This window comes from Pistacia vera, unplaced genomic scaffold (assembly GCF_008641045.1).
Source record: "Pistacia vera cultivar Batoury unplaced genomic scaffold, PisVer_v2 Contig843, whole genome shotgun sequence".
NCBI lineage: Eukaryota > Viridiplantae > Streptophyta > Magnoliopsida > Sapindales > Anacardiaceae > Pistacia > Pistacia vera.
In genome coordinates this window covers 2,869-27,328 of record NW_022196716.1, presented here as the reverse complement: position 1 = coordinate 27,328, position 24,460 = coordinate 2,869, and the positions used below count along the sequence as shown (strand labels likewise).

General features: G+C 35.3%; 1 protein-coding gene across 1 annotated transcript; it reads left to right on the top strand.

Annotated features, from left to right (window-relative positions):
* Positions 1-17,557: 17,557 nt before the first annotated feature.
* Positions 17,558-24,096, top strand: LOC116118429 (helicase-like transcription factor CHR28; the record flags this gene model as incomplete). The annotated part of the gene is made up of 7 exons (XM_031404419.1): positions 17,558-17,709; positions 20,210-20,432; positions 20,507-20,712; positions 20,791-21,156; positions 22,861-22,932; positions 23,017-23,094; positions 23,202-24,096. Coding segments are annotated over exons 2-7 (1,771 nt in total), but the record flags the coding sequence as incomplete, so codon positions are not given.
* Between the last annotated feature and the right edge of the window lie 364 nt (positions 24,097-24,460).

Genomic DNA, 24,460 nt, shown 5'->3' with positions numbered 1-24,460 from the left:
ACATAGTGGGTAACCTTCCAACCGCACCTGGGCAGCGAGTGTACATGTTGGTTGTGACATACTACTTTACAAAGTGGATAGAGGCAAAAGCATTTGCCCAAGTACGAGACTGAGAGGTAAAAGGCTTCATCTGGAAGAATGTAATATGTCGGTTTGGGATTTCAAAGGAGATAGTCACAAACAACGGGTCCCAATTCATCAGCTCTAGCTTTAGAGATTTCTATAAAACATGAGGAATCAAGCTCAGCTCCCCGAAATCCCTAGTCGAACGGTCAGACTGAGTCATCCAATAAGACGATCATAGAAACTATGAAGAAGTCTCCTTTAAAAATTAAAAGGAGCATGGGCAGATGAACTACCAAGGGTATTATGGTCTTACAGAACAACTGCCCGCTTATCCACAAGCGAAACTCTTTTCTCCCTAGGATATGGGTCAGAGGTAGTTATCCCAGCAGAAGTGTCAGTCTCGTCTCCCAGGCTTCAATGGATGAACGACAAATCAAACAGCCACAACTTAGACACCATTGATGAGCTGCGTGGACAAGCACAGATTAGAAACGCAATCTACCAGTAGCGGGTCACCCGACATTACAACCGCAACGTCCGAGTGAGGTCATTCAAAAAAGGCAACTGGGTCCCCCGAAAAGTCTTTCAAAACATGGGGGAGATAAATGCTGACAAGCTCGATCCTACTTGGGAAGGCCCGTACAAGATCACCCAGTCAGTCGGCAAAGACGCTTACAAACTTCAATCATCGGAGAGCAAGGACATCAGCCACAATTGAAACGCCATTAATCTCAAACGGTATCACTTCTAACAAACCATATCTTAGCTTGCTTCTTGTAGCTTCTTTTCGTTTGTTTTTTGTTTTTTCAAAGGGATGAGTAGGCATATCCACCTCCTTCAACGGCAGTCTGCCCCAAAGCCTTGAATCAATAAAAAGAACTATTCAAAGAAAATTATGTTCAATTATTTTGCTACAAAGTTTCAGCTACACAGTCGACTAGCCCCACATCATCGGGGTAGATTTTTTCAACTACACAGTCGATCACACCGACCAGCCCTACATCATTAGGGCATAGTTTTTCAACCACACAGTGGGTCACACCAACTGGTCCCACACCTCACCGGGGTACATGCTTTCAACTACAGAGTCAGTCACACCGATTGAGGCCACATAGCCCTCAAATGTTTTCAACTACAAAGTCGGTCACACCGATTCTGCCACATAATCCTCGAATATTTTCAACTACAAAGTCGATCATGTCGACTAGGTCACATAGCCCTCGAAGGTTTTCAACTACATAGTCGGTCACGCCGATTGGGCCACATAGCCCTCGAATGCTTTTAACTTCAAAATTGGTCACGCCGACTCAGTTTACTTGTGATACAAGTTTCACCTATTAAAATATACTCAAATATTTAGAAAATTTGCCAGCTAAATAACTCATAGTCATTCAGTCTGAGTGACTGAATGAGTTAGTTTGTCACTACAACCAAGTATTTAGCAGCATCAAACCACAATCAGTCTATCGTGCCGAGAGCCTCCGGGGGACAAAAAATGAATAGTCATTTGGCCAGTTTAACAGACTTATAGCTTCAACAAAATATCATGTTTTACTAAGGCCTCATAGGGCTGGTTCAAGTACTAAAGTGCAGGCATTCAACATCAGAAACATAAATTCGTTCAAACAAAAAACAAATACATTCAAGGAACAGCATGTTCCAAGTCATCTTCCGGAGTCGGTTGCCCTATGGTCGGCTCGACCTCTTTTCCCTTGCTAGTCGAAGCTTCAATCGCCTAGTCATTCTGAGGAAGATTCTCGATTTACTCAGTAAGCAACCCTTCCAAGTCTCCAACGAAGTTGTCCATCGTGTCCTTGCGCTCGGACTCAACCCGATCTTCCTCTGCCCCACCATCTCCACTGGCTGACTTTGCCTCGATCTCTTCCCACATTTAATATCCTCATCTGGATTCTAGTGGGAAATGTTGCTCGCTTTGTACTCCTTCATCAGTTCAGCACGAGCCTTGATCATGGCGTTGGTTGCTATCGATCGGCATCGCTTCCTGAGGGCGACTGACTCCTTATCTTTCTCAACTAGTATCCCTTTCGGCCAACGCCTTTTCCTTCTCCACTAATGTCTTTTTCAACTCCCCTAATTCCAGCTCGACCTGTCGTAGCTTGGCAGCACTCTCTTTCGAAGATTTTAAGGCCGAAGCCTCCCGAGTGTGGAGGCTAATGTTAGACTTTATTAAGTCTTGAATATTCGCGTCCTGGGCAACCACAGGCTTCTTCAGATACAAACACCCAATCAGAGCCTAAAAAAAAAAAAACCAAACATTCAGAAAAAGTTTCTCTTCAGGAACAAAGTGTTTGAAGATAAAAACTACCTGCAACTACTGAGCCACAACCCATTTAGCAGCCACACTCATCCCCATCTGATCCAACCGGTTCTCATCAATGGGTAGCATGAAAGAGTCAGCTAACTTCCCCATCCCGGCTGCATCAGAGTAAATAAAAGCAGTCATCAGGAGCATGACAATTATCTTCTTAGTATCCTCATTGATATGGACGCTCTTCGACAATAGGCAGAGCAGCTGGGGGGACTGACTCAGTTCGTTCCATCTGGACATTTTCACTCGGCCTGGCCGCCAACTCTCTCTTCCTCTTAGCTCATCGCTAGGCAATCGTCTTGCTCGCACTCGGGATGTCGACGTTAATACTCTTCATCAATCTCTCTACAAGAGCAAACTCTCCAGGAGTTAGAGAATGAAATAACAAATGTCTGAAGCAGATGTGATTGCAATAGCGTGTCAACAAAACATTCTACGTTTGCTTCAATGAAGGGAAATGTGTACCTCTTTGTATTACAGCGACCCCACTCCAAAGATGACTTGCCCTAAGGTTCGCCTCTTGTAAGAGCACGCTCCAATCTCTCTGTTTCAGCGGTATAGCAAGCAATTCCTGGGTTGGCAAGTCCAAGCTGTCTCCACTCTACCCAGCCTTGCTGAATTTCGAATCTGCAAAAGAACAAAAGATAAGGCTCAGTACTCAAAGCAAAAAACAAGTAAAAGTTACTAACCAGTCGTCCTCCATGTTAAAGGTATGTTGCCCTACCCTTTCTCCAAAAACCGCATCACCCTTGTCGAAGAAGAACTTTCCCTTCCAATTCTTGTCACTCGACCACAGGAATGTCACCAAGTGGACTCGGTCATGCCTTTGTGTGACTGAGTATCTACCCTTATCGGTGTCTTGCTCCTTCAAGTAGTAAGAGTAGAGGAACTCAAGCTGGCCGAATCCCACTCGATGCATAGTGCAAAGAAGTTCCAGCACTATCAACAGCTTCTAGCCATTCGACATAATCTGAATCAGCATTATCATGAAGTGGTTTAGCACTTCCTAAACTAGGCGAGGAATTGGCAACCTCAACCTATCATAGAAGTAGATATCGTACACTGATCCATCCTAAAACATCCCAGTTGACTCGCTCGTGTTCTCTCTAAAGACGTATCTCGTCGAGTCAGGGATATGATACATGGTCATTATCCTCCATTTCGTCATCCGGAGTAAGCTCTAAGGGATAGTCCTATGGCAAGATCCCTCCACCCAGTAGGCTGGTTGCATCCCTCGTAATCCCGCTTGTAGAAGGCTCGCCCTTAAGATTGTTGTCTAGCTCTTCATCGTTATCTTCCCCACTCTCCCCTTGCCCGTCAAAGTCCTCGCCACTCCACTCGGCGACAATCGATTTGGTCCTGGTTACACTCAACCCTTTAGGAATACCCACGGGCACGTTACCTTCCTCCGGAAACACCACCATAGTAGGGGCATTCTCATGCTCTCCTCTCCTCTCCATCTCTCCCTGACTGTCCTCACTCGACTCCGAACTCAACATCGCACACTCAAACGACAAACTTTTTTTACTACAATCGACTCGATCAGACAAAACGACTGGATGATCAAATAAAATTTTGTCTAAGGATAAAACTACACCTTACCCCCAAAAAAAGTTTCCACTCAGCTTGGTCAGGCACCCCGGGCATACAAAATGGTGATAGTGAATAAATCAGCTACTCCTTCTCCTACAAACCAAACTCAATATTCCCAGAAATTTCCCCAGTAACGCCTACGCTTCTAAACACAAATTCTTCAAAGCTTTTTCTCCCAAAATTTCGAAAGACTAACCAAAATCGTCCCAAGAAACTAAGCCTATCCTTGGAACCTAGCCAGATCTAAGGATATCCTTCACACCTCCAGGAATTCCACAGAGTTCCAAAAGAAATCAAAAGGAAAAGTTGATACTTCAAACCACCTAAGGAAGAACGATCCTAAGAACTTGCCTAAACTGACTCTAAAGTAGATGAAAAGGAAAAGCAAAGGAAAGAAGTCAAATTTTGTGGAAGAAAAGAGAATTACCATGAACAAATGCTGAAAAACTCATGGAAAAGCTTCGACGATGACCGAAGAAAAGTTTTTGAAAAAAGTGGAGAACGAAGAGAAGGCGAAGATGAACAGTCACCGTCACCGACGAGTGTCTTCTCCTTTTAATCACCCAACCTACCAAGACAACACACGGTAGCAGCCAATTGGCTATGACTCTTTGATTTCCCACTTAAAAGAAAGAAAGAATCATGATCGTACATGTGTAATACAATAGGACTGCCTCAGGAACCCTAATGTCTCGTCTCCCGCTCAAAACACAGATAAATTTACAATATACGTGTCCCGCTCTCCTAACGCCACCCCATTGCGCTTAGATGAAGCTCAACTCAACCAAGCAAGCCAACTTATCTCCCAATCCGAGAAGTAAATAAGACCTTTTTAGAGCAAAGTATGCACATGCATTAGGCTTGACAAGCCGAATAAGCTAATTCCCTATCATTCGGTTCAATTCAGCTGACCAAACAAACTTAACTTCGAGGGATGTTTCTTACATCCAACTGCTCGGCTCAGTAGACCAAGCGGACGCGGCTACTAGTACAACGCCACGCATTCGAGCATTCGGCTCGACCACCCGAGTAAACTCAGTTACACAAGTTTACAATAATATAGTCAACCATCTCCTCATAGATTCCTCCAAGATAAGACATCTCACTCAACCAATAAGGATACTCGACCGACCCGACAGACCGCCTCTCTGTCCGGTTAGCTTCCATCAGACCATCTACTCTCCAAGCTAAAGACTCTTTAGTCTTTAGCTTGGAGAGTAGGGGGCTAACTATGGGGGCCTAACATCATACGAGGCCTTATCAAGCCCAAACAAGAATGATCCACTACATCGGCCCAAGCATGGTGATCCAATTTTGGTTGGATCAACACCAGCGCTCGTGACTTGGGCCAAATCGCAACCTCTAGATCCAGCTTTCTTCCAGAATGGGCAACTCCAGCGGCCCTCCTAATGTCAGGCCTTCCAGACCAAGGTAAGTAGCATTCTTCCTGTTTTACTTTATCCTAATTCGCCCAAGATTCTATATCTTAGGCAAATTAAGACTCCTGTTACTATTAAATCAAGTGAATTAGGATCTTTCCTATTCACGAGACCTTTACCTTTAAGGATTCTAAGTCCTATCAGGATACAAAAACCCATCAACTACTATATATACAGAGGTCATTCCCCTACATTTGCATGCAATCTCAATATCATTGACCAACACCCAACTCTTACTCCTAAGAGCTATCCTACTATGTTGTGGTTCTAGTCTCCGACTTGACCTCTGGTAACCCTTTCTTCCCTTACCCTCACTAAATTGCCTCATTCAGCCTTACTGATTTGAGTGTCGGAATGCCTACAGCAGATACCACACTGGTGTCCAAGTAAGCTTCATGCTTGTTTGCTTTTTGTGTAGGTACAACGAATTGCCAGTGGCCTCAACCTTACAAGATCATACCCTATTTCCACATCGTAGGCTTTAGCATCTACAATAATGATAATAACATGAGACGACTTATTAAGCATCAAATTAATCAATTAAAATGTCATAACAAGGAGAATGTTCATTAAGGGGGGCACATTTTAAAAAGCATTAACGACTTTTCTCACCCAAATAATGGTTTAACGACACTTCTCACCCTCATACTTTTAAAATACCATTTTACTATCTAAATTTATATTTCAGCGGTGAACAAAGAGCAAACTCGGTCCAAACTGTTGGGATTTTTAAAGAGAGGAGGCCGATGTGTCTTTTGATGGTGAAAGGTTTGATTTTGGTGGTTGAAATTGATCGGAATTTGAATTTGGAGGGTGGCTATGGAAATCATAATTGTTTGATTGTCGGTGATTGGCGGGGTCAGTGTGAGTAGGGTTTGAGGGGCTTTAGTGAGTGATGATTAAGGAAGAAAATGGTGGTGGTGTGGGGTTGTAACTATGCCGGAATCAAAACGGAATATAAATTTAGATAGTAAAGTGATATTTTAAAAGTCTATGGATAGAAAGATGTCAGTAAGCCATTATTGGGTGGGAAAAATTGTTTATTCTTTAAAAAAAAAAAAAAAATTTATACACACATGTGCATTGTACTCGACCATAACTTTTCCTGTTGAATTTTGTTAGCAAATCTTTAATACGTCCAACATGTTTTACAATTCATTATATAATTGTACATTTTTGTTAAGGCTTTTCTTACAATATTAAATACATGAAAATCAATATAAAAGTGTTGTAAAGTGAATGAGTTTTATTTCACCAAACTATCATACTCTTGCATCGGGCCAATCTTCATTCTCGTCAAATTCAGACGAGTGGGCTTATAAAACAAGAGACTAGTAAAAGATTGGAAAACAATAAAGATTTGCAAAAAACAAAATTTTACAAATTTTTTCTCATAATTTTGAAGTGAAAATTCACAATTAATATATACATGACTTTCTACTTGTAAACGAATAAACATATATGCCATGCCCATATCTCTTTAGTCCACCTCCTATATTTTACATTACATATTTATCCTACTAAAATTCCTCTAAAATTTATATATATTATTGACACCACACTAGGAATTTTTCCCTAGAAAAAAGGTGTAGTAAGTAAAGTAATCATATGGCTTTAAATACGTGACGTAGGGATTATCATCTCATAAAAAAAATATTTCTTTAGCCAATACAAAAAATCCCATCAAGTATGTAAGACAAACAACCAACCAGAAGGTGCAGGGAGGTTAGGTACTGAATGATGAATGAGTTATGATTTTAATTTAAAGCTAAAGTACACAAGTAGATGAAATTGACAACCATAACACAATAAATCAAAATCCATTTTTAAAACTTCAAAAATTCATCAACTCTTTCCTCTAAATCCTAATAATTTGTATTTTGTAATATACATATTAGTCATTAGATTAGCTAGTATGACGACCCAAAGGAGATGCAAAGTTAAGTCTTTCGACAGGCCTTTCAAATGGGTTAAGTTAAATGAAACTTTCAGACCCATAATGTAATCATGGACGTAGTCACAATTCACACCCATACTTACGGGTTAAATTAAAAAAAAAAAAAAAAATTATATATTACAGAATTTATAATTTTAATTCCAGTTAAATTGGTATTGATCCCACACAAATTTGTATTAATTAACACTTTTTTACATTTTTACTCTTCTTTATTTCTACTATACTTTTCTTCCTTTAATTTGATTACTCAATAAAGGTTTGTATTAATTAACACTTTTTTACATTTTTTCTCTTCTTTATTTCCACTTAATACTTTTCTTCCTTTAATTGCGTTACGTTACTTAAGAAAGACTATTCCTTTAAAGATTACGAGGTAAGATGATGCTAATTTTTTTTTGCTTAAAAATATTTTCTTTTAATTTTCTTAATTGATGAAAGATCATGAATTATGAGTTTTAATTAAGTTTAATAAATGAGTTTGAAATTTGAAGATTAAATTCTTCGATTTTGACATAAATTTTGATTTAATCTTGGTTATGTTGAGGTATAGATTAATTGATCGTTGTTTTAAATTGGGTTTGATAAATTTTAGTTAGTTATTAAGTTAATTTTAAATAGGTTTAAAGAATTGATAAAACCTTAAGTTGTAACGAGGATTTGATTTAATTTTGATATATATGTTAATTGTTTGATATTTAGAATTGAATTTAATGAGTTTTCATATGTTTATAAGTTAAATTTTATTGAGTTAGTATAAATTGTTTAAAAAGCCTAAATTATAAGATTTGAGCCTTTAATTGATGTTTTGACCCTCAAACTAAAAATATAAACCAATGTTTTGACTACAATAACTAAAAATCCCATGTTTCTCTCTTTTGGATGCTAAGTGTTAAAGAAAAGAAAATAAAGGTATGTAAAACAGCCACTCTAACAGAAATAAGCGTTCGGCCATTCTTCAAGAAGAGGTACACGGTCAGTTACTCTCTTTGTGGGTTGGACCACCGTTACTTACAGAGACACTGTGATATTACGATCAGAAAGAAGCACGAGATCGAACGACATTTCATCAAATACGCTCATGCACATCCAGAAATTAAGAACTGTATGTGATTAAGCAGCCGAAACAAGGAAAAATAACTGCAAAATTTCTCATCTTAGACATGTTATATCCACCTGACCACATTTGCATGCTACAACAGCCAAAGCACAAAATAAGAAAGAAGCAATTGAAATATATATAGGTAGCCACCTGAAAATATGATGTTGAACTACTATGTTAAACCAATATGTTAAACCAAGCAAATTAAACCCATTTCAGGTTTTGTATATTTTGAGCCGGGTATTACTGATACTGTGATACACAGAAAAACCAAACGAAGTGAGTGGGTTTCTGCTATAATTAGCTATTTTTTTGAAGGTGGTGAGGCAGGCACATAGATAAATTTCTTCCCCATGTTGAGTTCTATATATTCTCTTCTTGGATAATAACTACACAGAGTAATAAGTTTGTATATTTTGAGCGGGGCATTACTTACTGTGATACACAGAAAAAAAAACGAAGGAAGTGGGCTTCTGCTATAATTGGCTATTTTTTTAAGGCGGTGAGGCAGGCACATAGATAAATTTTTCCCCATGTTGAGATCATATATTCTCTTCTTGCATAAGAACTACAGAGAGAAGAAAGGGAAAGGGAATACAAAACAAAAGAGAAACAAAAAAAAAAAAAAAAAAAATTCTACGATTATGACATTACATATTGTTATCATGATCAGCAGAAGAAGCCAAAGTTGCCATTATCGAAGTTGAGAGCATAACTGAGGGGATCATAGTGAAATTTGAACCTTTCTTCTGCTCTTCCCTTCTTTTGTCTCTTAATCTCAGCGCGGACCCTCCTAAACAAGCTCCTAAACTTCCTCTTCCCACACATAACCACAACATTTGGATCGAAGCAAAACCCTAAAACACCCATTTCGGTCTGCTTCTTCGAATTCAAATAATCAGAAGATATGCAGAAAGGAAATGACGAAAACAAAGTGAGAGTGAGTGGGGCGTGATGAGTTAAATAGAGGAGAAGCGGAGTTTGGGTATTGTTTGTAGCTTGGAGTGCAAGGATAAAAAGGGCCTGTGGTGTGGTTTTTGGGGTTTTTGCAGCTCTCAAGGCCGAGTACGGGACTGAGCATGGCAGTAACCGAGGCAAAGGAAAACTGCTCACTCTGTCTTTATCTCTCTCACACTCTCTCTCTCTCTCTCTCTCTCTCACACAAAATATACATAGTATTTCATACCAGATGTTTTATTATGTATACGTATGTATATAAATTTTGAGTTCTATGAAAATAAAGTCTAGTTATAATTTGATAGTGTAATTATTTTGTTATAATAAAATATTTATAACCCCACAGTTGTCACAAATGAAGTGTAAATTGACTATGAGTAGGTTGTAAGATTTAAATACTACTTGCTTTGGGATATTAATCTAATAATTACAGCTGATTTTTCTCTTCGTTTATAAATGGTGTATTATCACTTAAAAAGCATTTATATTTCAGATATTATTTATTATTTAAGAGACATTTTTTTATCACTCAAAATGACATTTTTATTAATTTTTTTTTTATTTTTATGTAGACTTTCAAATAAAAATACCAGTCAAATAATGATAATACGCTTTATAAATATACAGAGGTTACATTTTACATTGAAAGTATTTTGGTTTGGCGTATAATACCTGTATTTACATTTCTTACGATGCAGTGATTGATTAGAAGGATGGGTTAGCTTTTTGAGCTTTGATGGACAGATGATTAGATTTGGTTAGTGTAGTCAATCATCTTTTTCAAATTCATAATTATTTCTTTTAACTTTATTGCTTCTATGTTCTTTGCAAACTCATCTCTGTTATATTTGTTTGTCTCTTTTCCATTTCAAGCTATTGTTCTTTCAACTTTTTCGCTCAGTCTCCCGAGGATTTGAGACGTTAATGCAATCGGCGAGGGGGACCTCAGTCGTCAAGGTTTCTAGGCTTCTAGGAGGGCTAAAATTCCCAGATTTTAAATGAAGAGAGAGACAGAGATTCATAAATCGGGAGGGCAAAGGCGTTGAGGAATGCAGAGATTATGTTGGAGCTCGATCTACGAGCCCGCTGGGCCTTTGGCCCATTTCCCACCGCAAATTCGTGTTCCTTCTTGATATGTTACTTTCCATTTTGGATTTTATTCTCCTTTTACATAAATACCCTTTTTACTCTTATTTCTCCCCCAATCCCTCAACTAATTACACACTAATTATAAGTCTTACAATGGCATTAAAGTATGTGTGATTGCTAATAATTTAGCAATAATAAGAAGAAAAAACATCCACAATTTGAAGCATTAAATGTTTCTGACATTATTGTCATGTTCATATTTTATTTTAAGACTGCAAATAATTAATTACTCTTAAAACAAAAGCTGAAGTTTCCAGCAGCATTTTTTGGCGTTTTCGTTATGCTTTTATAACAAAGCTGTAGTTTCTGTGGCCACCGCACAATTCATAAAAGTTCACACGAGGTGAAAGTGCCGCCTCCCCATTCGTTCCCACGCTCATTCTGAACTTACCTCTGTCAAAAATTAATTACGCCATTGAACTAGCTACAAATTTTATAAAATGAAATTGACATGTCTTTAGTTTTAGATAAACAAAGATTCTAGTGCTTTAACTTTTTGTTTGTTTAAAGAGGAAGAAGAAGAGGAGATGGGGTGAAATGGGATTTTGAAAGAGGGTGTTGGACAGAATGTGATTTCAAGAATCAAGAAGGAAGGTCAAGTAGTTTTCGATGAAATTAATGCAAAAGGGGCAAAAAGGGAAAGTTGAAATGCAACCCAGAAAGCACGCTGCAACTGGTATGGGTATGAGGAGGACCCGTCGCTTTAGGGGAGAAGAGAAGGGAAACAAAAAGACATCAAACTCCTTTATTCATGAATTTAGGGTTTTGAATACAAATGGTAAAAACCGACTTTTGATTTCATTGCTTTTGGCAGAGTAGTTGACGATTGACAAGGCAGTAAAAGCAATTTGGCTACAAACCTATGCTGCCCTATTGATATTTCACCTTCGCTTTGGGTTATGGGCGGCATCAACCACATCATAACTTTCTCTACATTTCCTTTCCTTTACAGGTTTGGCTTGTTTGACTTCTTGGGATGTGTTTTTAGGCAACAGTAGCAAAAAAGTTGTTTTTTTGATGAAAATAACAGAAATATTTTTCATCAAATTATTAGAAATAAAAAATTAGAAATATTTCTGTTATTTTCATCAAAAAAAACAACTTTTTTGCTACTGTTGCCTAAAAACACATCCCAAGAAGTCAAACAAACCAAACGTATAAAGGAAAGCAAATATGGAGAAGAGACGCACATAAATATCAAAATGGTCTTTTGGGTTTCCTTATTTTTCGTATAAAAACATTATCAAACAACATATTTTCTTTGTTTTATATGATAAAATTAAAATATTTTTATTTTTCTAATTTCTTAAGATATTTTATCATTGTTATATATAGATTATAATTTGGAGTAAACGACTTTTTCCCACCCAAGGTTTGCTTTATTGATACTTTTCCATCCAAAAAGTTTGAAAATACCACTTTTTTACCCAAAATTTATATTATGTTAATACCCAAAATACACTTCACTTTCTCAGTCAGCATTCGACGAGTTATCAGGAGTGGAGGCCGGTGGATCGAACTGTGGTAATCGATTAAATATTTGCTGTCGGAATCAGCCATAAATCAATTAAGAATAGGAAACTCTAGCTTTGCAATGGTCGACAATCGATGAGAAGTCAGATGTCGGAGTGAGAGAGATTTTATAGAGAGAAGACCGAAGGTTCAAACAGTGATAACGGAGATAATTTTAACTATCATAATCGGCTTTGGATAGTAATGAAATATTAACTTTGGGTGGAAAATGGTATTTTAAAACTTTTTGGGTGAAAAAGTACCATTAAGGCAAACCTTGGGTGGGAAAAAGTCATTTACTCGTTAATTTGATTTGGAAGATGCGATCTATAATGTAATGTGTACATAAGTTGGGATTTAATTGATTGTTCAGAAAAAAATGGATCGCTCATAACATCATTTTTGGGTCAAACTCAAACGCCCATTAAAAAGTCTGTGGGCTTAAAAGATTGTTTAACAGTATGGCCATATGGGCTTCAGTGTATCTAAACTATAAACCTCATTCGCCAAGGTAAAAGACTAATTTGATCTCATTTGTTATTTTATTTTAAAAAAAATGAGGCTTCAAAAAGTTCGCTGACAAATTTGAGCATTTTATTGACCATGTAGATCATGTTCAACATACCATACTCTACGATACTTATTTTAGATTGTATTATATTGCATTACATTAAACGATACTAAGCTCAGTCGTGTGTAGTATATGGTAAATTTTAATTATAAATTTATTTCTTGAATAAATTTTAATAAACCATACAAAAATTAATAAACAAAATGTAAATTTATTTATACAATGTGTATGTCGGCAGCATGGTCCTTGCAATAATCTGAAAATGTATCTAAGAACACAATTGACATTTCGAATGAGTTACGTGGACCAATCAAGTTATGTTCTTCACTTAATGCGGACTTATGCCTCCGCTTTAGTCAACTATATAAAAAGGTTATGAAACATTTGTTCGTATTAATTTTTAAATTATCTTTACTTTTACAAAAATAAATTTAATAAAGATAAGAGGACAAAGGCAACTATTTTTTAAATGGTAAAAATGTGCATTTTTTTTAACATAAAGATATCAAATTTAAAAAAAAAAAAAAACAAAGTTGCCATTAGTAGCATTGGTCGATTGCCGTTCCTAGAAGTGCATCCAAGAACACTGTCAATGCCATTACACTCACCTCTACCAAAGACATTACAAAACTTTATGCGACTGTCAATACTATTGTATAATCACTCGTGAGAATTGAGACCACTGTGTCTTCGTGATAACCTAAGGGTGCATTTTGTTGGAGGTAATATTGGAGTACTGAGGTAATGTCATATTATATTACTTAATTACCATGTATGGTTGTCAAGTATTATAAAATTTCGATAATTTTAAAAAACCAATAGTAGTTATTGTTAGTAATATTAGAGATAATTTGAATATCTCTATTTTCGTAGGTATTATAAGATTACTTGGCAATCTTATTTTTGTTACAATTTTACCTCTTATTAATAAAATTTTTGAACAATAATACCATTGTTTTAAAATTAATTTACATTAATCTACCATTACAATTTTACCCTTATTTAATTAAGTTTTTCGACAATAATACCCTTATATTTAAAACAAATTGCAGACCACCACCGCCGCCACTCAGTCACCACCGTCGACAGTTGGTCAACCACTGTCAAAAGTCATCGGGAGTCTCCAATATGGCCGTTTCTAGCCATATTAATGGTCGTAGATTTGGCTAGATCTATTCTAGCCATTTCCAACCAGATCAATGGATCTGGCCGTTAAACTAACTCCTAGCGATTTCCAGTGAATTTCGACGACTCCCGACGGCAAAAGGTGGCGGCTGGTGGTGGTGGCTGGCAGCCGGTAGTGGCTTGGGGTGGGTGGAATTGATTTTGTTACAAATTAAAGTTTTATATAAGCTAGAGTGTCTTAGCTAAATCTGAAATGTTGGGAGTTAAATGAAATTATTCAAAAATTAATAATAAAAATAATGTTATATTAATATTTAAAAAATAAGGGTAATTTAGTAACACACATCCACCAATTTATTTCACCTAACCAAATATATTTTCCTAAAGATTCCCAATAATATTCAAGATAATCAAACTTTCAATTAATTTAACATTCCCAATAATCTAACATCTCTTAAACTAAAGACACCTTAAAAGTTTACTAAGTTATGTGATTTGTCAGAAAGGTAAAATGTAGCTGTCATGTAATAATAGAAAAATAATATTAAATATACAGGTATCTCTTATAAGAATATACGGGCAAAGTGATTGATAATAATTAAAATACAAACAAATCTTACCAAAATTTATATATAAATTGACGTGACAAAAAATAAATATAAAAAATCAAACTCATTATATTTACTATTTTGTTCATTTCCTACCGCATACTTTATATAGAAATCTTTGTAAGATTTCTTTATACCTTTAGCATTTCTCATAAATAAAATGATTTATTTATTAAAAATAAATAATGTATCAAATGAATAATAATGTCATTACAGGATCTTTGGAAGAGAAAAGTATTCCATACAATATGTCACAGTACAACCAATCAATAATAAAATGTCATATTAGCGTGTGTTTTTTATTTTATATATTTTAAAGAATTTTTTTTTAACAATGTTTTGTTTATAATTTAATCATATAATTAAGTCATACAAACATATAAAAATTATATAAAATTTATGTAAAATAACTATTTTATTATTTGTTTATATCACTTAGTTATAACATTGAACTTTTTTTTTTTTTTTTTTCCTTTTCTTTTGAATAAGAAGACTTTATAGGAGTAGTAGTAAACCTGATTGGCTCACGTTGAAATGTAAATAAAGGCACTAAAATGTAAGAGTTCATACCAAATAAACTAAGTAATCTGAGTGCTGTAAGTGTCCTTTCCATTCTTTGTGATCTGTTTGAAAAGGTTTAACATTCGTTATACCTTTGTTCTTTGGCAAAAAAACTGCCATCGAATTAAAATTAAAGCTTCTCTAAAACTTTATTGTTAATATTTTTATAATAGCTTGAGCGTTGTAGAGCTCACAGTGGGTCACACCGACAAAAAAACCATTTATGGATTATGTTTTTGAAACTGTTTTGTGTGATGCAGACCTGTGAAGTGGAAAAAAGCAGATGAGAGTTGAGAGTACAGTGGAAATTGGAAAAGGGAGAAAAACCAAACAGTACCAGCAGTTTGGTAAATTTTTTTAGCCCCCTATAGTTTTATGTGGATTCAATGTTTCTTCTATGCTTTCTTCGAACCCTTACTTTTAGGAGTGTTCGGTTCTGGGTATTCTATATTTTTTGAAGGAACCAGAACCGGCAGTTCTTTGAAATTTAGTTTCGATTCCTTGGTACCCAGAATCTGAACCTATAACAACGGTTCCAGTTTCTGTTCTGGGTATCCTGTAAAATTATATTACCCCCCAAAAATTTTTAAATGGTGTAAAAACTCTTAAAAACTTACAAATACCCCCCCATCTAGCACTTGTTAATAAAAATAAAATTACAAATTCAAAATTTAAAATTACAAACTCCATTACTTTGTAAAGGTAGATTCTCAAAAGTCAAACCAATTTACTTTAAATGTTATAAAATATAAATATAAATGTATTCACATTACTTTTTATACAAAAGTTTTTATTAACCCCCCGAATCTTTAATTTTATTTTATATTAGTCTCGGTTCCCAGTTTCGGTTCCTAACTATAGGAACTGGAACCGAAACTGCACAATAATGGTTCCAAAAATTTGGAACTGGAACCTACTCGTTGACGACCAGTTCCAAGTAGGAACCAGAACCAAACCCTGGGTATTTGTCGATTCCGGTTCCAATCAGTTCTTTTGAACACCCCAACTTATTTTGAATGGAGTGCTGACATAAATCTATTAAAATAAAAAGATAATTAAAAAACTTAAATGGAAAATGAAAGTTTTGCAACGTATTACCTAATAAATTTATGTATGAATTAATTGTTATAAATATTAAACAATAAACTTGCCCCCAGGTAGTAGTGGATCCAGAAATTTCTGTTAGGGTGGACTAAAATAAAAACTAATTGCATATTAATATTTTTATTAGAGTGGGCCAAAATCCAGAAATTGTATATATAGTAAAACCTCTCTATAGTAATATTCTATATAGGAATAAACTCTACATAGTCATCAAAAATTATAGTCTCAATCTGGGATAGTTATAAATAAGAATAAACCTACATTGTGATAAGTTATAATTTTTCAAATTCCTGCCTTAAGGAAAGTTGCCTCTACATAATAATAATTATCTGTATATTACAAAAAAATATATGTTATGTAAAATTAAAGGTATAAAATGAAATAAAATATTTATTTAAAATTGTTTGGGACAATGATTTATGCTTTAGAGTTGTTATCACATCTTTTACCTTACGAGTACGTAATAGCTTGTTAGCATGTATACTTTCTTGTTGAAGACAAAATATTTTTAGTTTCTCAAGTATGTTTAGAGCTTCATGACACAAGATTTTTTGTATTTTCGTACTATTATCTTTAGGATTATTTCCTTTCTTTTCTTGTCTAATTGCAACAATGATTTCTCCTTTGGTTAAAGCATACACGATTCGTTGCTTTTTGGATAATCGAAGAAATCATTAATATCCATTCGATTAGTGTAATGAAGTTGTTGAATCTGATCACTCAATTCTATAGTAACTCTTTTATTCTTCTTATTCACTTCATTTGTAACTTATAATTCATTGATATTAGTAGTCCTAATTTTGTAACGCTTAAAACCATTGACAATTGTCTGTGACTTCACATCAATTGACCATGCATCAACTACATTTATATTTCTATCAATGACACTTATTTTTGTTGGTTCTAAGAAATCATTTTTTATCAATTTCAAAAGTTGGCAATTGAAGCGTTGAATTAAAATCCCGATATTACTAAAATATGAATTGAAATCCTAATACTTTACTACTAAAACATAAATTATAAAATAAGAAATCAAAATTATGATTTTTGTAACTACATCTCCATTAAGTTATAACCTTCTTATAATAATAAAATTAGTTAGTCCCACCATTATGACTATAGAGAGATTTTATTGTATTAGTATTTTTTTTTTAAATTAAGGGTGAGCCATGGTTAGATCCGCTTCTATCCTAAGGGGTTAGCATGACGATTAAAGAGTTTATTTCCTTTTTTGAGTTCCTGGATTTAAACTTTGGGGTCACATTCTATAATAATATTGTAGCTTATCTAGTTTTTTAGACAGGAGTTGGTAAACTTCTAAAATTAATCGAGATGCGTGGAAGGTTACTAAAAAAAAAAAAAAAAAAAAAAGGGAAAAAATATCAAACAATCAAATGTCTGGGATTTATCATTAATTAATAATAACGGGACATTAATTCAACAATTACTCAATTAGGGTAAACCAAAAGAATTTTTTAAAGATTTGCAGAAAATCCCTTTCCTTCTTCGAAACGCTACCGTAAAGTCTCTCTAAAATCACTCCACGACACTGTGCTCGTGCATCGATTTGCTGTACTTTCTCTCTCTAAAACCCTATGAACAGTACAGCACTTTAACGGGGATCGGCCATTCACAACTGGTAGGGCTCTTCACTCTCTCTATGTTTTCTCTCTCTTTACGATTATAGAATTTTGTTTTTTAGTTCTTTCTTTTGTACATTTTTTATTTTCTGGCTTTACTCACTGACAAGTTGTAGTTTATCAGAATGCTTGGGCTATTTTCTGTTTTCAATGCGTTTTAAGAAACTGGTAGTTTCGTTTTTGTGAAATAGTGTATCTATTTTGAATTTTTGGAGCGACGACCGGTTTCGATGGGAGTGAATTTTGGGAGAATTTGAGTGTTTTCTTTCGGTTGTGAATATGGTGGTTTGATTCATATTGGGAATGAATTATTCTTGTTAACTTATGTATGATAGTTGCATGTGAGTAACAGCACTTCCAAGCCTGTAATTTATGAATGGCTTAATTTATACTTCAATAGTTAATATGTTTCTTTGCTTATTTTGGGCGAAGATGGCTAGCTTATTTCTTTTTTATAATTTTTTTGTAATATCATTCTAATTTTATTTTTTGGTGTGTGGTACCTAATTTGTTTGGGTTTGACTGCCACCTTGCTATTGCTTTTATGAATTGGTAAGTTCCTTTTTCGTTTTTGAAATATGTATTGAGTTACAAACTTTGTTGGCCAGCATTGCAACTGCAGGTCTAATTGATTATCTGATTTACTTTCATTCAGAGTGAAAGTAAAAGGGAGTACTGATTTTGATTATTCTTTTGATGACTGGATAAAAGGATCATGAATTCTCGAGTTGCAATGGTTAGGTTTGGTACTATTTGATGCAAATGCAAGATCTATTCATCTTGTTTAGGTTTAAAATCATTGACCTACAGTGTAATGGTGTTTAAGTGTATCCCTAAGATGGATAAAGTCCATAAATTACCCAGTTTTCCAACACTTAGGAGCAATTGTTACGGGGAAAATTGTTGTTTCCATGGTTGCATGACAAATTTGGAAAGCTGTTAAGTACTTGTTGTTATGTCGGTTACTCTTAGACTAGCTTGTGGTAAAAGGAAAATGGTTGGCTGATATTATAGTGAATTGTGCTGGTGGATCATCTGGACAGTGGCTGTCCAAAGAATTTGAACATATTGGGGATGTAAAGAGGTTGAAATATTGTTTAAGGTTTGAAATTGTAAAGTCTTAGTTTAGATGATTAGTGCTGGTTGTGGACTATTCTGTATATGCAGTGAATTAAAGATGAGGGAGAATGGAGTGGAAGAAAATGGAGAGGATAGTCAACAAAAATTGAAGTGTATCAAATTCCCATTAATGAATTCTTAAATTTAGACAAACATTCTTACAGCTTTTTGGTTCATCTAATTAAATTCTTATAAGTTTTGGTTCATCTAAATTCGTAATCATAAGTTTAAATGTAAGACGCTTAAAATGGTAAGCCAAGATAGGGCTACATATGAAAGGTTAAATTAGACAAGTCCTTAGACTAAGCTAAAAATCTGTTGACGGATTGAAGATGTTCAAACAAATCTTGATTTTATCAAATTTCGTGGTAGGGAGACAATGACCTTGCCTAAACCCACTTAAACAAAAGGTTCAGCCTTTTTTGAAGGAAGAAGAAAGTAAACCTTGTAGAGTAGGAAGGTTGCCTATCAAACGATTGGCTTGATGAAACTCACCCCGTATTCCATGTGAGTCACTAGGCCAGATTGGGAAATCATCTGTTCTATGCAAAGTAAGTTTTGAAGAATAATTTGTTTCGCACATATCGTGTATTTCTCCATTATCATCATAATCACATGCTATATATAATGTATATTTATTTCTATTCTAGTTAAGAGAACCAAATTCCACCAGAGCTTGAATGATCCCTTTGGGGGCCCATGCAGAAGTTCCTCTGAGTGAATCTTGAGTCTAAAACCTTCTTCAGTATTGTTTTGAAATTCATATTCCATTGATCTTTTTTTCTGGCTACTTTACATTTAAGGGTAAAAAATGTAGATAATTTTGCAGTAATTGCTTAGAATACACAAAAAACTAAGGTAGATCCCCATTTCATCTATACTAGACTGAAGTGGACCCAAGCAGACCCCACATCAGTGCAAATTGCATTTCTTATTTTTGCTCACTTCTAAGCATGCTTTTACTTAAGCTTCTCATTATACTTAACAGGGTGGGCTTTTGATTTGGTTTCCAGTGTAACTAGTTTCCCTCTTAGAGTTTTAGATGAGTTGCTTGATACATGCATTTTTCATCGACATTTTGAATTTGCTTGGCCAAACTTTTTTAGTACAAATTTGAACTGCTTGTTAATTTTCTATTTGGAAGGATTCACGAGTGCCCATGAGGTTGATATTTTAGCACATGGATCATCTTTTGTTATTTAATTTGTTCAACAAGGTGAATCTCTTCTTGTAAATGGATAAATTTTCTGATTAATTTCAAGACATTGCCTTGACCATGTAAATTGAATTGAGATATGTTTGCATCTGAGGATTTGATTGCATTACTGATTCTCTGTTTATGCTGCCTCTTGAGTTATTAGTAATGTTTTTCAATTTCAGGTCAGTTCTCCTTGTAGGGATTCTCTTTTTGATTTGGTTGAAGAAAAGGAAAATCACTATTGAACTTTGATGGCTGCAATGGATCCTATAGACATCAGTTCATCTGATAGTGATATGGAGATAGGCGAAGCTAGGCAATCAGAAACATTGCATAGGCAATCAAGCAATTTGAGAATTCTTCCCCCATGGGGAACCAATCATAGCATAAAGTCAGGGAGTACAGGTTAGATTGCCTTTTACAAATTGAGGACTCCCCAGAATTAAAATTGAAAGATAAATGTATTATTAATAGCGCAGATAAAAAAAATGCAGGTTATGGTGGGCAATCTCGAACGGCTCTTTCTCAAGAAAGGGCTAATGCTTCAGATGCAAGCACTTCAAATGCAAATAATCATTCACAGACAAAAGTGCAGATGCTTCCTGGTTCTAGGGAAGACAATCAAGGTTCAAACCGACGTGCGGGCCGAGCAGAGGATTCTAATTATTTTTCTGGGAATGGGAATGTGGGTCAGCTTCAAACTGTTAATTCTCGGATTGCTAATATTTCCTCTGCAGATTTTGAAAAAATTTCATCCCAGCAGGCTTTGAAGAGGACTCTTCCTGCATTTTCTCAGCCATGTGCACCAAGTACAAAATCAAAATATTTAGTGGAAAATGTGAGCAGCAGTCAGATTCATGATGCATATGGAAATTCTTATAATTTAGCTGGACCAGGTGCAACCAATGGTGAGGGCTATATGAGAGACTATTATTTGAAGGGCAAAGACGATGACATTATGATGTATGAGAATAATGGGAATAGGGTTCTACCTTCTTCTTTGATGCATGGAAAGAATTTTTCCTCGGCACAATTTGGTGGTCCAAGTGACTCAGTCTACCGTTCAGGTCTCACCGAAGAAAGAGCTGTTGGAAGTGATGAAAGATTGATTTATGAAGCAGCAGTAGAGGTATAATAAATACACAATTTTATTATGCCCATTATATAGATAACTGTGGAAATACTAGTATAATAGCAGTATTTGGTTGCCGCTATGCACATAATGACAAATAATTTCATTTATTTTTGATGTTGTTGGCATATTTTTATCTTTCATGTCAATATTTGTGGGAATCTATGAGAGTTGGTAAAGATATGACTAAAGAAATAATAGTTTTAATTTATTTGGGGACTGCAGTAGGCAGATCCTGCTGCTCACAAATATCGAACATTTGTCCTTACAACGTTATAGGACCATTTATTTTTATTACCATAACCAATGACTTTTACAAGTCTCAGGATATGTTCACTGTATTCTCATGGATACCTTAATTCTAGGTAGTACTAGGATTATTGACTTTTTTTGCTCGCCTGTTTCTTTTATGAATCTGATTACTGGTTAGGGACTAATTTGGATTCTTTGGACAAAAGCCTGGGTTAACGTTCAGACTTCAACCCTTAATAAGTTAGGCTGAAATGAGACCTAATTGACCATAAATGAATCGACTGTTTGTTTCCGCTTTTACTTTTTGTTGCTTCTTTTGTTTGCTTCCCATGTACTTGGGTTGTGCTCCCTTGCGTTCATCTAATGTTAATTAATCAGCCTCATTATAATTTTTAGGGTCAGTCTTGATACTGTATGCCAATTGAACTTGAAAGAATTCTTCTAGCTAGGGCCTAGTGTTGGCTGGGTGATTCCTTTATCACTATTTAGCTTTCTGTGTCTCTTTTTGGTCTTCATCTCTCTTCTCTTGGCCATAAGAGGCATTATTTATGTGCTTCCTCTTCTCCCTTTAGTATTCGCTAGATGAATCAGGTTTCTCCTAATACCACCATAATCATTGGTCTTTTTTGCTCTTGATAAAGCCAACAATATTCAAGTTTCTAGTCTATTCTTTTGTTGTGAACATTTAGTCCTATTCCTCCTTTTATAGTTTCCTTGTGTGGCAATATCAAGAATCATTCTTATATCCACATGTAAAGATCTATTTAGGAGTGTCATTGTTAAATATCAAATTAATTTTTGTTCTATTACAAAATCAATCCGTTTTTATTGCTTAAGAAGTCCTCTTGTGGCAATAATTGGCGAGTTCGTACCTTTAAATTTATATGTTTTGAGCTTCGTATTCTGTTTTTCAGTTTAGGATCAAACTTTGGTCTCTGGTTATGTTTTCTTTGATTATATGTTTTCCTTGTGTTATAGCTGGTAAGGTCCTTTTGTTGCTTTATTTTGATTATTATTTTTAGGAGCTAATTTTTATATTTAAAAATAGTGTAATTGTTGAGGTAGAGCAGTGTAATTATGCTAATTTTTCATTTTAACTTTGGTGGTGTCTTAGGTGACCCTGAGCTTTGATTTTATGTCAAAATGGCTGTCTTATTTTTTCCAAGGTCTTTGGAAAATAAATTCTGGAACAGTTCTTATTTTTGTTCTCTATAGTTTAGAATTTGGTGGACTAACAACAAAACTTCACTAGCACCAGATTCTGTGCTACAACTTTAGGGAAGTGCCACCCTGCAGTCCTTTTTATTTTATATTGTTTCTATTTTTGAATTTTTGAGTATGGAAAGCAGATGAATTTGGCCCTGCACTTGAACATCTTAAGCTGTTGATAAATCAATTAATGTTTGAAATAGTGGAAAGTTCAAATTAGGTGCACCTTGGTTTGTGCAGGAACTTAATCAGCCAAAAGTTGAAGCTACTCTACCTGATGGTCTTTTGTCTGTCTCTCTCCTAAGACATCAGGTCTAATCTTATCCTTTGATTATTAGAATCAGTTTTTTTATATATGTGTATTACGTAGTTTTGTCTAAATTATTTTATTAACAGAGGATTGCATTGGCGTGGATGCTTCAGAAGGAAACAAGAAGTCTGCATTGTTTAGGTGGAATTTTAGCTGATGACCAGGTTACCTTTTTCAAGCTTAATTGATTATTGATCTGTCTTCATGGTGATACTTTTTTGGGACATCACTAAAAATTTGTGCCCAGACTGATTATGCTTTTATTTAACAGGGCCTTGGTAAAACCATCTCAATAATTGCCCTTATACAAATGCAGAAGTTTTTGCAATCAAAGTCAAAAACAACATCCAATCACAAACCTGAAGCGTTGAATTTGGATGATGATGATAATGATGGTGCTGTTTCAGAAAAGGCCAAGCAGACCGAAGAATCTGATGAAATTAAACCAGTCCCAGAAGCAAGCACCTCTACTCGTGCATTCAGTCGTCGGAGGCCAGCTGCTGGTACATTGGTTGTGTGTCCAGCTACTGTTCTCCGACAGTGGGCCAGGGAGCTGGATGATAAAGTTTCAGATGAGGCCAAACTTTCTGTCCTCATCTACCATGGAGGCAGTAGGACCAAGGATCCTGTTGAGCTAGCCAATTATGATGTGGTTCTGACGACATATTCTATTGTTACTAATGAAGTTCCAAAACAACCTTTAGTTGATGAAGATGAGGGTGAAGAAAACAATGGGGACGTGTATGGAGTATCATCCGTATTTTCAATCAATAAGAAGAGAAAAAAGATATCTAATGTTAGCAAGAAGGGAAAGAAGGGTACAAAAGAAAATGGTTCTTCCATTGATTGTGGTTGGGGTACACTTGCCAAAGTAGCTTGGTTTAGGGTGGTACTAGATGAAGCTCAAACAATAAAGAATCACCGCACTCAAGTTGCTCGAGCCTGCTGCAGCCTTCGAGCCAAAAGAAGGTGGTGCTTATCTGGAACACCAATACAGAATGCAATTGATGATTTGTACAGCTACTTCAGGTTTTTAAGATATGATCCATATGCTGCATATAAGTCTTTCTACAATACCATAAAGATTCCAATATCAAGAAATTCACTTCATGGTTACATGAAGCTTCAAGTTGTGCTGAAGGCTATAATGCTGCGCCGTACAAAAGGTGACTATTTTCATTGTGTGTGCATGTGTGTATCTATACATAATTGTGTATACATATTGTAAGTTTTTAGATATTTTTGAGGGATTGGAGGATGGGAATTATTGCTTTTGTTCATGCCATGAATTACAACATTCTGTGTGTTTTTCTGGGATTCATGCAGTTGTTCAGATTTCTTTAGCATCTCTATATTTTTTTCCTTAGAGAATTCAGTTTGTTTTCAGAATTTTGTCCAATGGCTGATAACTATTAATTTGGATTAGGATTGTTAGACCCTAAATACTGTTATTAGACTTTTTACCTATTAGCTTAAACTTTTAGATTAATTTGTAATTTAACCAGGTGTTAAAATCAAGTTGACCTAGTG